Source organism: Neolamprologus multifasciatus, chromosome 17 (assembly GCF_963576455.1).
Source record: "Neolamprologus multifasciatus chromosome 17, fNeoMul1.2, whole genome shotgun sequence".
NCBI classification, from domain to species: Eukaryota; Metazoa; Chordata; class Actinopteri; order Cichliformes; family Cichlidae; genus Neolamprologus; species Neolamprologus multifasciatus.
In genome coordinates, this window is record NC_140455.1 from 27,591,291 (window position 1) to 27,609,049 (window position 17,759).

A 17,759-nucleotide genomic window follows, 5' to 3' on the forward strand; every position below is an offset into this window, starting at 1 on the left:
GTTGGGAGTTGGAGCTCCGTGTACTTTGTCTGATAGAAGAAGAAATCAGGTGAAAATGAAAGTGTTAGCTACTGATGAGGCTTGATTGTAGCTCCTGAGACTTTTGCGATTGTGTCTTTATAGTTTTGGGTAAAGTAAGAGTGGGATAAGGCTTTTATGTTCTTTCTGCTGTTTTCTGCATTAAACCTCCCACGAAACTGATTGTCAGGGTAAGCATTTATACGTAACTCTGCTACAGTGTTTGATAGCACCCACTGTCAGGTGCGTTGTATGTGCACGTTTGTGTGTGTCAGAGCGAGTGCATAGCTCTATAAAATATTCATAGCCAGCGTTCTGCGACATTATTCCTTACATCAATATTGCATCGGGCCTTTAAATGCTTTTGTTTCAAGGCACTTGGGTTGAGCTTGCACTGCTATGCAGGCCTGTCAGAATCCAATACTGTATTGAGGCACATCTTGTGCAGATGACAGGTAGACAACAGGAAGGATTAATGGGTGAAGAGCTGAGGAAAGAGAAGGATGATGACTAATGTGGAGTTAACAGGAGGCATGGATTTAAACTTTCCTTTGTTTTGATATTTGCATAAAGGTAATGATATTTAGCTGCAAAGTGCTGGATATAAATGAAATCGGCATTTTTTGAAATCTTCTTTCTACTCATTGTTTTTGACTTTTTGTTTTTGGAAAGTGTGATGACTACAGATGACTATGCACACAGCTTGCCTTTAATTCATTTCCAAAATCAACGTATAATTTTTCCCGTATGAACTGCCACAGATCTGATGTCTGCCAGATTTAAAAATAGTGCCCTAAAGAAGCGAAGTATTCCTTAGTCCATCTGTTCAAGGTCACCTCACGAATGTGGCGAGTTCTTTTCTTGAAAGGTCGACACAGTTCGACCCACTTGTGCTCTGTTCCTCTTCAAAATAATGATTCCTCAGTGGTTCTGACTTTCCATCTTTCTGTTTTTAAGGCTTGAGCCAGGGAACAATCAAAGCTCTGGTTACTCGGCCAAATGATTCCCTCTTTCTGTCCTGAACCCGGCCAAACATCATCCACTTATCCTCCAAAGACATGATATTCTTCCCTTCTCCTGCACTCTGTACGTGTTGTTTTTTTTCTCTCTCTCCCTCTCCGTCTCTGGTTCAACCATTCTCTACCTCAAAGCCCCCTCTCTTCCTCCTAGTGTCAATCTTCTACAGTCGAATGAAAAATGCGTCCAATATCCCAGAGACAGGGCAATAATGACTGGAAAGCAATAGAGGTGAAGCAGACAGATAGCATCCTGCTAGTGATAGCAGTCTTTGCTTGGGTTAGCAATTGTGAGGAAGTCGGTAAAAAAAAAAGATTTTTTTGCTGGGCTGTCTATTTTCTTGGCCCTCTTTCTTTCTTTTGTTCATATGGTAGCTTTTGATACTTTGTCAGGATCTCTTGTAGGTGATATGAATCGCTTATATTTTTTAGTTCACCTACACCCATGGAAAAAACAATATTTCATAGAACAACACAAACCACGCTATTTTAAAGTTTCCTTATCATCTATTGAAGAACTTATGAACCTTTTTTACATGGCAAATGGCAAACGTCTCATTGGGTACATTTTTACTGAATTCTATTCTCCTAAAAGTGTCGGACTTGTCATGTCCTAAATGTGAAATTTGTAGCTTTTAGTGGCCCACGTGACTGAAACCAAACCCCTTTTTCTTGAGAAAAGTGATATACAGTCAGTCATGTGTCATAGTTTTAGCAATAGCTTGTTGGATAAAGGTAGGTTAGGTGCATTAGCAGTGCAAGCAGGGAAGCGTGGATCGGAGGGGAAATGGTGAATGTAAAAGGCCATTAGGAGGCACCCTGTGTGTCTGTGTGTGCGTGAGTCGGAGCCTGATGATGGATGGAGTCTGCTGACGTGTGCAGCCCAGTGGACTGTGAGACTGGACATGGCTGGTCTCTCTCCATCTCTTTCTCTCACTCTGTGCTTCACTTCTTCTTTGCTTCACTTCCTCAGGGCCAAACATGTCATGTCGCCACTGCTCACACACTCTCCTTACTTTTGTCTCTCTTGCAGGCTTTTCTTCTGGGTCCCCATGTAACCTGACTTTATTCAACATTTAATGGTATTGCAGCTTTTAGACATCATACATACTTTAATTAGCTCGACCTACCCATCATTTCCTCAAAGCCGAGGTCTTGGAAGGGTCAGTCAAATCTGTCCATCGTGGTTGTTGAAATGTTTGGTGTATTCACAAGTGAATGAAGAGATAATGTGATTCTTTTGAAATGGAATAAAAGATTAAATCCTATCGGGTGTTTGTAATGTCAAGAAAGTATAGCCATGAGTTGAGGACTCTCACTATACACTTGCTTTGTAGGATGATCCATTTAAATTATCATAATGAGCCACAATGCACGAACCTGATGAGGCTGTAAATGAGTCATTTAACTTTTCTGTACTTGAATTCTTGTGAAAAGATGAAATAAAATGGGAAGAACTACTTATTCTGATGAATCCCAATTTAGATACACCTGCTGTGATTTTAACAATGTCTCCTCGTTGCTTATCATACAATAAGAGATGAGTGAGACCTCTGCTGAGGTTTGTAGATGGCTGATTCATATGTGAAGGAATTTGTTTTGACTCATTTTCATTCATGTCAAGAGTGTTTTTCAGGGCTTTCTTTGGATTTTTGTGATGCAGATGTTTGTTAACATCCTCACCATCTTCTTTCAGTCTGTCATAATTCAGATTGCCTCTCACTCTGTCTGTTCTGTTTATTTTACCTTGCTGTGACTGTTTGATTCCGAGCAGAGGAAGACTTTCAGGGTTTCAGGGATGTTCCTCCTTATTCAATCAAGCACACTGTCACTGAATAGGGAGTGCGTTGCTAGGCAACTATGAGAACCCAGTGACAGGGTTCAAATGGTGGTCCTGTGTCTGCGGAGTGCGTACTGCCTCAGTCTATACTACTGCTTCATAAGGTTGATGTTCCTTTTTTGTGGTTAAATGCTAGCTTTTTGTATTTATTTACTGTAAAGTCACTCTTTAGCTTCACTATAAAGAATTGATAAACTCTGATAGACATCTGATAAATGGTTTCAGTTTCACTTGACTGTGAATTTTATAACTTTTTATTTTTGATTTACCCTTACTTTTCAAAGCTGTCCTTTTTGAGGAAGCAAAAACACGAGTGTGGATCAACCTTCAAAGCTGAAAAAAATGAGCCCACATGAAATTGGCAAAAAATGCAGTTCCTTGATTTGCCATGTGAGGCTGGCTCCAAAAGCAATTAGTTTATAGGCCGTGTTAAAATGTAAATACACTGTTTATAGCCTCTCACAAAAAATAATTTTGGTCTGTGTAGGAAATTCTTTCTTCCTAGTGTGGAAAATGTAATTATTCAGAGTTATAATTAATCATTATTGTTAGAAATGTACTGGCTAGGAGGTAACCAGTCTGCTAGGCTTCCACTTATTTAATTCTGGTCACTGGATTGGACGTCTCTATTATGGTTTTTGGTGTTCGTGTCTTTTGAGCATGTAATGTTATCATTATGGCCAAAATGCTAAAATCAAGTTTTCAAAATCTGACTTTGCAAACCGGTGGGTGACGTTGTGGTGGCTACTTCTGTCTTTTACATACAGTCTATGGATTTACGGATGTATGTTTGATTAAAATAAAATTCATATACAGAAATATTTGCAAATATCTACTGTTTGCTTCACTAGCACCGTATTTACATTTGAGACCTTTTAATTGTTTTCAGAACTCCATGTCATGTGAATATAAGTAGTCTTGTAAACACTGAAGAAGCTCATTTGTTGTTGCTTGATCTTAATAAACATAGAAAACTGGATTTTGAAGCGTCACATATACAGACATGTTGTACCAATGTAACAGATTTTTTCTCTCTAATGTGGAAGCATGTATGAATGTACAGTAAGTTAAATTATGCTAATCATGCTAATTTACACATGATATTATGGAATTTAAGTGGTTTTAAAGGTGTAGGAATGTTTGACTTTTTTTCTTTTTTGATGATACACAGGGTAGAGGCAGAAAAGGCCCGGGCATCAGCACAGGCACATGCTGAGGCTAAGTCCCAAGTGCATGGTGAAGTGTCCAGGCTCCTGTCTGAACAGCGAGCTGCGGTCCAAGAGAGCCTTCAGCAGGCTTTCATACGGGAGAGGATTGCTGCTGAGGACGAGAAGCTCCGTGCTCACTTATTAGTAAGTCCTTGAAAAAAAGTAGTTAATATGTTGCTGTGAATGTGGCAATGTCATTGTATCTTGCTAACAGTTTCATGCATCTTAAAATGCACATGAATCTAAATCTGCACCATGACCAACACTGCCGTTAAAACATGGTGGCTAGAGCTTTTCTTTGTTTGAGTTTGCATGTGCTCTCTCTGAGTGCTTAAGGTTCATTCTGACTGTGAAAACACACATAGGTTAGATTAATTTGCTGTTAGGCAAGTGTGAATGTGACCACTAATGGCTGTGTTAGCTTTATGTCTGATTGCTTAGCTGTACAGGACATGCCCTGCCTTTTGAACAGTGTCAGCTGAAACTGGCTCAGGAGTGTTGTGCAGTGTCAAACAAACTGCTGTTTTGTTAAAGACGCCTTGTGCATTCCAGAGATATGCACAAAGTGTCACTTTGGTGTGTTTCCCATGGCAGATTGGGTTATAGCTGTTGTTAGAGGAAGTTTATTCTTGTCCAAAATAATATTCATGTTTGATGGATGGATGGGGATGTGTGTGCATGTATCTCATCACTACAGTTCAAAAAGAAGAAATTGTATAGACTTGTATAGGGCTGTGCGATATGACCAAAATCTCATATCCCGATATAAGAATTCTATCGTCCTGATAACAATATAAATCACAAAAATGTAACATTTTCTGTAAATTCTGTGAATCTCAGGCAGCTCGACTTGCGGGAAGTGTTTCCAGCTGCGCGTCATCTAGCTGGAGTTGAGTGTTTTAACGGATGCATGGAACTATACATTTTTAGACATAAGTTGTAACGGCCGCCGTTTTCTTTGTGAGTATTTATTACACGGCGTGCTGCGGGGAAAAGCCTGTTTTAACGTTTGAGTCTAGGGTTTATTTTTTAGCACCTGACGGCTCTTTTTTTTACTTCTCATCCGTAAATAATCTGGTCTTTCACGTGATTCAGTTTATTTTGAAAAGTCTCAACAGGATCTTGAGCTTTATTGTGAAAGGTTTGTGGAACATAAACAAGCGGACACGCGATGGTGTTACCGTCGTTGTTGCTAACCACAACGCATAAAAACAGGCGCTTGTCCGTCCGTAGTGTGGTTATATTAAATATAAGAGAAAGAAAGAACTTTAAGAAATTAATATAGCCACTACAGTGACCATCAAAACGATGAAAAAATATTACCGTAAACAGTTTATTTTGCGACACCACGAAACAAACGATAGCTAAAATGAAACATAGACGTTTTTATATTGTCATCCCATATATATCGTTATATCGAACAGCCCTAGACTTGTATTTTCAGAGGAGAGGATTTTTTTAAATCACAGTTCCAAAGATACATACTTAATCTATTACAGCATGGCTTTATAGTAGAAGAATTTAGATGTTGAACTGTCTGCAGTCCAGACCTTTCACCAACCCTCATGAAAAGAATAACAGCTGGAACCCTCTGTTAGACAAGAATGGGACAACAGCCCTCTCCCAAAAGTCCAGCAGCTGGTCTCCTGAGTTCCCAGTTTACTAAGTGTTATTAAAAGAAGAGGGAACGCTTCAGATTGGTAAACTTTGCCTTGTCCCACCTTTTTTGAAATGTGTTGCAAATTCAAAATTACCTTCTGTTTTTTTTTTCTCGGGTTAAACATTTGTTACGTTTGCTGCGTTCTACTGCGAATAAAATCTGGGTTCATTTTCACAAATCATTACATCTTCTTTTTATTTACATTTCACACAGCGTCCCAACTATTTTGGAATTGCGGTTGTACATAAAAAAGGGTCCCATTTTATTTTCACACATTGCTGCTCTGTCACACACATTTGCACTCTGAAGTGAACCTTTTGGCGGTTACGCAGAGCATAAGTGGTACAGCGACAAATGTTAGGCTGTGAGCATCACCGTGAGCAGCAATTCATAGAATATATTCCTTTTCTACCCATTCTCAACACTGTGTATATCAAAGCTTTTTCTGCATTATAAAAACTCATAGCACGGTGTCACAGCACGGCTTACACTTTAAACATAGTACAGTAAGTAAACAGCTCTTTGCTGTAGATATTGTTGTCCTCTTTTTAAATCTCGGCCTGTTCATCCTGCTGCCGTTATGAAATATACCTTCATTTTGAGCTGCCTGTGTCTTTATTTCCTGCAAATTGCCCTTGTAAACATTGTCAGATGAGCATCCTTTACCACACACACACACAGGCATTGTATTATTTTCAAAAAGAAAACACATTTTCCCTGGAGTGTGTCTGCTGTTTACAAACCTATGCTATTGATTATATAGCTCATTTCACACGTTCATCGGCGTAATAGAAAAATGAATCATTTTGTTGAGAAAGAGAGAGAGAGAGGACGAGAGAAGCGTTGACGTGATTCCTAGCCGCGGGACAAGTGTATGAGGGATCCTTCATTTGGAACTGCTGAGATCGAAAGTTAAAAAATAAATAAAGGTGATGAGCGAGAGAGATGGTGAAGATGGGAGACGTTTTCTGTAATTTAATTTCTGTTGTTTTCATGGGGAGGAAGGCAGGACAAATGAGAGGCAGGATGCAGTTAAAGGAAAGGAAGGACAAGAAGTTAACACCTTTTACTGTACATATGGAGCAGCAGCGTAGGGGCTGGTGCGTCTTACTGAACTGTCACAGAGGAAAGTCCTTGTGCGTATCTTTGCCCGTATCTTCCTGAAGTAATAACTCCCTACATTTAAGAGAACTTTTCCTTAAAGCTGTGAAGTTATTGCTTGTAGCCCCAAGGCTAACCTAAGGCCGTTAGGAGCCTTTGAAACTACAGATAGATAACTCTGCAATAGCTTAGCATTCAGCAGCAGCCAGAGCGTACACACAGTCGTTTTCACTCTTTGTTCCGTTCTTTGTAAGCTATATTTTCTGCATAAATTCACTTGATAGTTGCTATTCCCCTTCCAGTTTGTCTCTCCTTCCTTTAAAGCAGACATAATGCAGCTAAAGAATCTTCGTCAGAAGGTTTTACTGTTTTAAAATTGTGTATGTGTGTGCGCCTGTGATAATTTTCTTCCGTTCGAGCATTCTTTTGGAGTGCTGGAGTTTTAATAGAATGTGACGGGTTATCAGTGGAGGCACAGCGCCGTTCGCACCACTCGTGTAATTGTCAAGTCAGACGCTTGCACGCAGCCAATGTTCTTTTCAACTGGAAATGGACTTTTGCATTTTAAAAGACAGCCTCTCGCCCAAGACGTCTCCCACCCATTGTCATTTTACTCCGTGTTTGTCAAACTCCGGGATTGTCTACTACCCACAGCGAGCTCACCTTTGATGAAACGTTAAACAAGTTGTGTTGCGTTGGGTCCATCCCCTGTCTGTCTGTCTTTAAGCTCATCGATGTCTTTGTGTGACATATTTTTTTGTTAACAAAAGAAAAATCAAATGCTAAGATTAGAGATGGACTGATCCGATATTACGTATCGGTATCGGTCCGATACTGACCTAAATTACTGGATCGGATATCGGCGAGAAATAAAAAATGTAATCCGAGCTATTAAATATAAAAAGAAAACACCTCACAAAACTTGAGACACGGCGGAACTCGGCTCATAACCGTAGCACGTTGGAGCAGTATGCATCACGTGATAGAGTGGCTGTGTGTATTTGGAGCCTCATTACCAAACCGGCATTTCATCTCCAAGAAAGTTATCCCAGAGAGAAGTAAAGCAAGTGTGTAAGTTCATCTCTGAAAGTTTGTAAAGCATTCCCACGTTAAGCTTAACAACCGATATATGGAGCGACTGCCTCTTCTCTCTGTCCCTCACCTTCCTGCTGCTACTTCAATCGTGAAACTGCTTAATGATCAGCTGATCGGCTTTTCTGTTGTGAGTCCATCTCTCTTCTTTGTTTTTGGCCCACTTTGTACCAGGAAAAGGAAACCAGCAGCACGTTTAAGCTTGATAAGCTGTTGTTAGAATTTATTTAATATTACTTTGTACACCAGGATCCTTTTCTACGTAGCTGACGGCTGGTAACTGTGCAGGGGCGGATCTAGCAAAGTTTAGCGGGGTGGGGGTGGGGGTGGGGGGTATAAACATGAAACCTACTTAACATCCACATTACTATTTAACGCGAATTAAAAAGAAAGAAATATATATATATATATATATATAGGGCATGAACAGGGAAAAGGGGGCACAAAGACATACTTTTCTTTCTTATTCTCATTTAAAATATCTAGCTATTAATAAATAATTGTCTGAATCTTACACCCAAAGTTTTAATCTGATGTAAAATGTATAGAAGTCCATTACTGTATATAGTAACTGTTAAGTCTAATATACCCTAGTAAGCTATAGTACTTTTTCCTTTGGGAAGGTACCATCTGTGCAGTCTGCAATTCTGTAGAAGAAAGATGTTGAATCTATTTAGTTATTCTTGAAAAATAATTGATTTTTGTGCATTTTCTTTCACCCTGCATCAAATTAAAGTTGATTACATTGATTAAGCATCTTGAGGTGGAGGGTTTTTTTGCTGAGAGTTTGTAACCCTATTAGTCAGGTTGCTTAATATTTCTGCTAAGTACTCTTTAAAATACCAGAATAGGGAGGATGAAGTAGGTTTAAGTTTATTAGATTGATCAGTATTGCTGAACTATGAAATATTTTGGGCGCAGTATATTTTTTACATACAGGTATAACAGAATAGCTTTAGTGTTGTTATTTATTTAAACTTGAGTATGAACTTATACAAAATGCAGCAAGATATTTAAAAAAAAAAACAGTTTTATTGATTACAAAACACATTATATCGGATTCACATCGCTATCGGCAGATATCCAAATTTATGATATCGGTATTGGTATCGGACATAAAAAAGTGGTATCGTGCCATCTCTAGCTAAGATGGTCAATTTAAAATGTCAGCAAATAAGTGTATTGAATCGTTTAATTTTTTTCTCAAATATATTGTTTTTAACTACTCTTCAGATCATCCATTTGAGCAACTCTGCACAGATTACCCATCGAATTAAATTTACATTTATTGCCTTGTAGGGTTCTAAAAAAGTTGACACTTTGACTTGATTTTCAGGAGATCAGTAAAGCTCGTTTAGCTATTTGCAATTATCCAGTTGTCACATTTTCAGAATTTTGCCATCGAAGATACTGGAAGTATCAGTTTTGTTGACATCCTTAGTGACAACCCTATTAACTTTTAGGCTTTATTCATTTGTTTTAGTGGTTCCTGAGTTTTGAATCCCCCTCATATTGGCTTTTATACACTATTTATCTTCTTGATTTATCCTCATTCCACAAAAAGTGCTTTGTTACTGAATTGACTGTTAATTTTGATTTTGTAAGTCGTTTGCACAGCCATTTGACATGTACAGTATATATGATTCGTGTATTGGCTTTAAGTCTAGTGTTGACTGAATATGTTCAGAGTGAGTTATAGATACCATTCTGCTGTGTTCCCAGAAAAAAAATTGACTTGTTGTTGAAAGTTATCAGTACAAGTAAGAATGTTTTGAAAACTGCTGGATTTATTTTAGCCCACTGGCACATCTGGTGTCAAGAGAAATGAGGGTGTACTTTTTTTCAGCATTGTAGAAAGTGAAATAGTTGAGAGCGTCGACTACATGAGTAAACATTGCATCTGTCATCAATCAATCTAGCTGTCCGACGGCAGAAGTCTTTTTATTCTTTGTTGATTTAATATGGGAGGAAGAAAGAAGAAGAAAACATGACGATAGAAGAGAAGAACTTGAGCAAAGAAAGTCACAACAGCATGCGATCGTAAACTTAAAGAATAATCTGACTTTAATATTAAGCCAGAAAAAGATGTGTTTATGCTTAAAATGAATTTCAAAATGTTTCATTTAGATGTAAGCTGACCTGAACCCTGCTCCCATGTTTGCTGCCACTGAAAAACCCTTTGTCTATGGCAGCAGTAGCTCTTTGTCCAGCATAGTATTGATTTGTCCCCCTCATTAAGATACAGGTCACGGTGAGCAGCAGAACACCATACATTCCCTCTTCTACTTCACACACAATGAGAGCGGTGTTGTGAGCAGTTATGCCTCCCCATGCTCACTTATAATAGCCATAACCTTCACAACCATTGCTGCACCAATTACAGAGACACCTCTTCTGGAGATTTGCCCCAAGACATTGGGTTAGACTAAGGTTTGGTTTCATTTTAGGTTTTATTGATTTAGATTTAGCTTTATTTGGTCTGGATCCTGACTTCCAGTAATTGATTTATAATTCACTGTTGTTATTTATATACCAAGGGAAACAAGATTAAGAAAAATAAATCCCAATTTATTTTGGGAATCTTTTAAGGAAAGCATGAACAATTACCATTGTTTTTAGCATTTAATTATTCTTTTCATTTCCATCTGCTGTTTTTGTTCTTCTTTTACTGCTTTTACTTTATTTGAACGTTGCATTTTCAATCCAGCGGGGAAAAAAAATGTTGTTGTATGACCGCTTGTCTGCAAAAAACTATTATGTGTGTCTAAACATGACATTGGATGCAACCAGCTGTATTTTATGATAAATAACGAAGGTAACCAGGATACTCTGCAGCACCCTGGTGGGATTGCTTGTCTTTCCCGTCCCCGTCAGGGTGACTGGCAGCAGTCAGGCAGCAAGTCTACCGGTAATTGAAACTTCACAGTAGTGTAGGCAGGGGTGTGCGTTGTCATCGACACTGCTGGGTTTCTGGGGTTCTGTTGTCGGAGGGGAACATGTTCACTGTCAGCGATCACACGTGTTCTGCCACTCTGGGGGAGACACGACACAGGAAGGGGGAACACTGGAAATGTGTTGATAAAATCTGTTCCTGTGTGGACTTGGTGTTTTCTTTAATAAACAGTAAACGATCAGACGTAATTACTGTTGAGATAATTCAGTATTATGCTTAGTTATACTCATAATGCTCTTATTCACTTAATTTACGGTTGCTTGTCCAAAGGAGAACAAATATTTAAGATTGGAGATAAAACTGGCTGTAGGTAATTGACAAAGCCTCATGATTCACACTGAAAAGCTAAATCACAACACTTATTGTTTTAACTCGCACTTGCTGGGTAACCTAATGAATGCAGTTTCTTCTCATCATGCGTTCACTTGACATATTAATGTGGAAGAACTGTGATTATGAGCTTAATGTAGTAGAGATAGCTTAACCATAAACCTGAATTGGATAACAGTTCAATTAGTGCTTAATTGAAAAGGCATTAACAATGAGTAATATGTCCTCCTTTTTAGTGGGTACCAGCTGAAGAGAAAACAGAAAAGACCAGTATATAAATCAATATAAATATAATTGTGTCCTTAGTTACTGACAGATCTGTGCTTTTGGCAGAGATCTACACAGACATGGCCTGAATGAGTCATAGAAGTCTTATTCACAGTGTGCGTCCATCTGTCACTCCACGCATCTGTGTTTTAATACAATCATAGACCTTCGCTGTCCCCTCTTTTGATTTTCAACGACTTTGCTCCCTGCAGAGCTAAACCGGTCTTGTGGTCTATCAATCACTTGGTCATAGCGTCTCACTAAGGCACAGACTCTAACCCTAAGGCAGGCTTTTCAATCAAAGCAAGAGTCATCAATCTTTTCAAGCTTTAAACAGTTGTTTGGGTGGGGTAATGTTTTGTCTGCTGTAATCAAACTGGTCCAAAACACTCAAATTTTTCATTTGTTTTACTTTTTATTCCACCCCGATGACCTGTAGCACAAAGCTGGAAACCCTAACCTTAAATCTCCTGCAGGATTGCATTAGCTTTAGCTGAAGGATAACAAATGAACAAACAAGCAAAAATGAAGACTCTTATTGAGTTGCATGCTTATCAACTATATCACTGATGATTTTACTGGCTCTTACCAAAAAAGAAACATATCAGTCAATATTTCATAATATTGTATTTTTGGATTCCCAATATAGGTTCTAAAAATCCTATATCGGTAATAGTATTTAAAAATGGGTATATCATGTGTATAATTGAAGAGACTCTCATGCAATTCACATTTTTAAAGTTCTCAAATCACAAATGATTATATACATTGTTAACAAACATTCAGTATTGTCAGTAAGATTTAATAAATGAACTGTAGTATTAATGATGGCTCAGTAGATAGTTTCTAGACATGCCTAATCCCATATAGCCATTTAAAGCTGCTTTACTTTGCCCATAGTAGTTGTAATTGTAGTCAAAGGAGCTTGCAAAGAAAAGCGTCTGGACTTCTTTAAGTTGCTTGACGCTTTTCTTTGCAAGCTCCTTTGACTACAATGACCTGGATGACTGAGAACCTTCACAGACTCATCTGCAAGAAGCTTTACAACACACCTGATTCTGTTACTGCCTTAATAAATGCTGTTTTCTGCTGTTCTGGGGTCTTGCTGGGGCTCTCTCCCTCTGCCTCTGCCTCTGTGTGTATACAGGCCAGGAGGTGTGCTCACAATGCCTTGATATTTCCTTGTACTGTGTGAACGTGGAAGGGTGGGAGACAAAATGGAGCGATGCTGGCAGATATAAATTTACCACAGATGAAAATAACAATCTGGTGTTAACTAGTGTTCCTGACTGAACTTAGACGTAGGTACAGCCTGGTCGTATGTCATGCAAGTTATTGTCACCTTTGCTTACAGCTGCATGTGCAGTAAAAGAAAACACCAGATATGTAGATGAGAGAGAATTTGCAACATGTGCAGATATTCTGTTCAGAGCCTCATCCCACCCATCAGCCCTGTAGCTGTTTATCAGTCTTTTGTCACTCCTTCTGTTTCCATCTTTATCTCTGTCTTTCGTACACACACACAAACACTCAGATATACACATTCCAGCCGGTAATGCGATGTTCCATGATTTCTTTCCACTACCTCTGCTTTCACAGCAAGGGATAATGCAGCATACTAAGAATATTTGTTTGCTCACTACACACATACAGACACACACCATGTCCAAGCTGTCAGACCTCAGAGAAAATCAGTACCTACTCTTTCCTTAAACTGTGTTCCATTTGATGCTTGGCTGGCTTGAAAATGACTTTGGGTAAAGCTTAACATTTTTAATGCAACTAGCCCCCACCACCAATCTGTGTTTGCTCTGGTAGTCCTCTCTTTTCCACCCCTCGCAAAACTGCAGTCTCCGGTAAATGTCCTGCTCTTTTTAGAGACTCTTGTGTACTTCAGTTGCGTGCTGCTGCATTTTAGATACAGACGACTGGACCTGGCTGATAATGGGCTGACAATTTAATTTCCCAGGTATTAAAGGAGACTTGCTGGGTTTTGAATTGGTGCCTGTTGGTGGTATTTAAAGAAATAGTTTTAAAAAAAACCATTTATTTTCTCTAAACTTCCACATCACAGAGTATGAAGAATATTGGGTGGGGGCGGGGGGTGGGGGGTTTCTTGTGTCTTTTTCTTTTGAATGAGATAAACAGGTAGTGGCACACTGTTTTGAATTTGCTCAGAACACCAAGGACAAATTCCACCCAATCTTTGATTATACTCCTGAGATTTTATAAAGAATAACACCTGTCAGCCTTGACATAGCTGGATTTAAGAGAATTAACAGTTGAATTATTCTAAAGTTTGGAAATTTGAAGTTGTCAATTTAAGGAAGTAGTTAGCTTGTTGTGCCAAGTGATCATAGGTTAAAGGTATACCCAAGCCTAGTACATTAAACACACCTGACCACCAGAAGATTGAAGTCCAAACAAGACTGCTTACAAAAGGTTACATTATTATTGGCATCATAATGACATTAAACCACCTCTATTCAATTAATTGTTTTTGGATATTTAAGTTTGTCGATATTTATGCAGCAATCTAATGTGGTATTATTTTTACTTTACTGCAGAGTATTTTGTCAGAACACAGTGTACTTTTCTCAGTGGAGTTTGACAGAAGGAATAAGATGGTTGGGTAGAGACACAAGTTTGATATTTACATTACATTTTCTCTAATTCTTAAAAAGTAAATCTTGAAAATGGCAGATAATGTTTAGCACAGTGGTCATAATGGTTATGTACCTATTGCACTACTGTGTTAATTTGTACAAACCTCATGTTAAAGAAGTGAATTATTTCTCTTATTGGCCCAGAGGGGGGAGCTACCATTACAGCTTCATTAACCAAACACAAAGATTCAAGAGCCTAGTGGAGACATCTATCAGTCACTGTGGATACAAAGAAGCAAGTACACCCCTGTGCTTGTACATAATATCACTTTAATGTCAATGATTCCAAATTGTATCACCTCTGAATATCTCCTTATATTTTTAAGTCGACAAGAAAAATATTTCCTGTTATGTACAATCGACAAAAAAGAGACTTATTTGAAAATACGCTCCTCACCATAAAAGGAAAATTGCCACCTTTATATCAAATTTACGAACATTTCAGTGTCTGAGGTTGAGAATATTTTATGTTTGCATCAGTGTTAGTTGTTTTTCTCAGCCTTTGTGTACTGTAATAATTGTGTTAACACTGTTAGTGTATTTTTAATACTTTTTTATTGACATTGCACTGCACATTGCCCTTTCTTCTTTTCTTTTTCTGTCTCAACGTTTTACATTCCCATCTTTGTTATGCTTTCTCCATATCATCTTTAGAGGATGTCCACGTAGCTGTCCTTTACATATTAGCTGCAGTACTTCACCCTTGCCCAGGGTGGGGTGCCCACACACTGTGCTAGTATTAGGGTTAGACGGGAGGTTAGACTTTAATTGGCAGGGCTTCTGGCTGGCACTCTGCACCAGGCACTCACCCTGTCGGCTAATTGGCACCGCAAGTGTCCAGCACTTCGATTGATGGATGGGTACTAGTGTCAGGAAAGTCTATTTCTGACTTCAGAGCTTGTAGAGTCAATCTAGTGTCTCAGATTCACTATTCAGTGTATATATTTAAGCATGCATCCTCATTTGTTTTAAGCAGTTTTTCATAGTGGTGGGTCTTCTCATACCACAAGCTTTCCTCATATCTCATCATTAAATAACAGCACTGCCCTAAACATTTCAAACCAAGGGGTTAATCATATCATTGTTAGGCGCAAGGCACATGTGTTTTTTCACGCTTCTGTGCTTAGAGAGGATATGAAAGGTGGCAGGTTAGCCTTCTTAGACTGTGAGATTTCCATCAGTAATGGGGGACATCTAAAAGCTGACGTGTACCGTAAACCTACACATACGGATCAGTATTTAAGGTTTGACTCTGATCATCCACTGGAGCACAAACTGGGTGTCATTAGGACGCTACAACACAGAGCGAACATCAGCCCCACAGACACAGCGGCCAGGGAGGCAGAAGAACAGCACATCAAGAAGGCCCTGAGTAAATGTGGTTATCCCAACTGGACTTTTGTCAAAGCTGAAAAAAAGGCACCTAAAGAAAGCTCCAGCTGATCCAGGAGAGAAGGACAACCGCTGCCCAAGCGAAAACCTGTAGTGATCCCATACGTGTCAGGAGTATCGGAGCAGTTGAGACACATTTTTTCTAAACACCGGGTCTCTGTGGCTTTCAAACCCCAAAACACGCTGCGCCAAAAATTGGTCCACCCCAAGGATCGGGTCCCCCGACACAAACAGAGTAACATAGTGTACGCTGTTAAGTGCCAGGAGGATTGCCAGGATTTATACATCAGGGAAACCAAACAACCTCTGGCGAAGCAGATGGCACAACACAGAAGAGCTACTTCGTCAGGCCAGGACTCTGCGGTCTATTTACACCTACATGCCAGTGGACACTCTTTCAGTGATGAGGATGTACACATCGTGGACAGGGAGGAACGCTGGTTTGAGCGCGGAGTCAAGGAGGCCATTTACGTGAAAAGGGAAAGACCATCTCTGAATCGAGGAGGGGGCCTAAGGGTACATCTTTCGCCATCTTACAATGCTGTGATTGCAGCCATTCCCCAACTCTCTGTGAATGGTACTCATGACCATTGATCAGTGGGTTTTGGTCAGTGGTTGTTGATCAATGGTCATGAGAATTTGCATAATTAAGATTAAGGAACTGACCTCCCAGCCCATTGTTCCTTCAGTGGGCTGGTTTCAGTCATTATGGAAATGTCCTGTTTATAAAATTTGGGGAAACCTGCAGTCAGCTGAGACTGAAGAAGTCACTTGGATGAGTGACGAAACTTTTCTCCCACAAAACGCTACGTCCAGATGAACAGAATCAACTTTTGGAGATTTACTTACCTGGATGATTGAGAATGCATCAAGACGCTTCTGTGCTTAATTTTATCTACGGCATTATGATCTCATAATAGCAGTTAAGCTGTAGTCTCTTTACATTACACACACATAGTGGATAGGAAAGAGGCAGCGGAGACCATGAACCCAGGTGAAGTGAATGAAAACAGTTTTCTAGAGTTGTTACTGTGCAGCTGACAGAGTAAGTGTAGTCATTGCTTTAGCAAAAAACGATATATTAAGAGTAATTTATCAAACCACCTGTTCAGCGCATGTAAATCTGTTTAAGTAGATATTTTCAGCTTTACACACAGTATGTTTTACATAAACACAGCGCCTGTCAAGGTGATATTGTTTTAATTATACTGAAATAGCTGAAACTAAATTGTGCATATGCAAAAAACTTGCTTAAGTCTTGTAAACAGAGCTTTTACCTAAAACAGAAACCATTCCCTGTATAACTGTTATTTGCAAGGAGTTAATTCACATCGGCAGCAGAGGGATGAAAACTGAGACCATGTGTGGTGTGAAGATACTTTATTTTATTAACATTTTACAATTGTATCCTTATTGTGCTTTGTACAGAAACTACTACTAATCAAACTAAAATCACAGGCTCCGTATATAGGCCATCATATATACATATTACTGATGGGAGTGTCAGTAGCCTAAAATCATACTTGCTCTTGAACCACTTGACTGGTCACAGAATAAAAAAATCCTTACAACCTGTATGTCTCTGCATTAACTGAATTGGCCTGTGTGCATGCTTGCTCAGCCCTTATTTGCTCAAAGTAATTATGAATATTGTATTTATAAACAAACACTGACAAGCACTATGCATCTTGTAATATTATTGATTTTTGCAATAGTTTCTTTATGTTTCTTGTTTTGTTTCACAAGGCCTAGCTGTTAATTAACAGGCCAGATATCGATGCAAGTTCAATTGGATAAAGTGTTCGTGTGTATGTCTGAGACCACTAGATATATTGGATGTGTAATATGACAGGTATTGTCTTTGCAGCCTGTCCCTTTCATTTTCTGTCTTTCTTTGTGTTTTCCCTCTTGACTCTGACAGGAGAGTGGTATTAATAAGGTTCTATGGAAGTGAACAGTCAGCTCAGCTAATGGTGCTAGAGGGAGTGATTTTGAGTGAACGAGGAAAAGAACCTAAACAGATGGATGAAACTAAAATCAGAGGGGAGTCACGGAGGCAGCGCACAGCAAAAAAATCTGGATGAGATGTAGAAGCAGGGAGAGAATGGTGGATGAGTGGAATAAACAGAAGTGCATGAAAAGAGCAGACAATAGAGCAACAGATATTGATTTATAAAGCGGCTTTTGAAGCAGCTTTTGAAATAAGGTTACAAAAG

The 17,759-nt window shown here is 39.0% G+C and overlaps 1 protein-coding gene and 1 long non-coding RNA gene across 7 annotated transcripts in view; both read left to right on the forward strand.

The window, feature by feature from the left end:
• chchd3a (coiled-coil-helix-coiled-coil-helix domain containing 3a) overlaps window positions 1-17,759 on the forward strand; it is an 82,151-nt gene that overhangs the window by 18,488 nt on the left and 45,904 nt on the right. For 5 of the 6 annotated variants that reach the window (XM_085137506.1, XM_085137508.1, XM_085137507.1 and 2 more), the window contains one exon: window positions 4,046-4,226. In XM_085137506.1, the coding sequence (XP_084993632.1) occupies window positions 4,046-4,226 (181 nt within the window). Of the gene's footprint in view, window positions 1-4,045; window positions 4,248-17,759 lie in introns of all 6 variants that reach the window. The other variant, XM_085137510.1, reaches the window with a different exon arrangement.
• On the forward strand, window positions 4,254-17,595 carry LOC146499546 (uncharacterized). The gene is made up of 2 exons (XR_014870136.1): window positions 4,254-12,390; window positions 12,509-17,595. It is a non-coding gene; the product is annotated as an uncharacterized LOC146499546 (long non-coding RNA).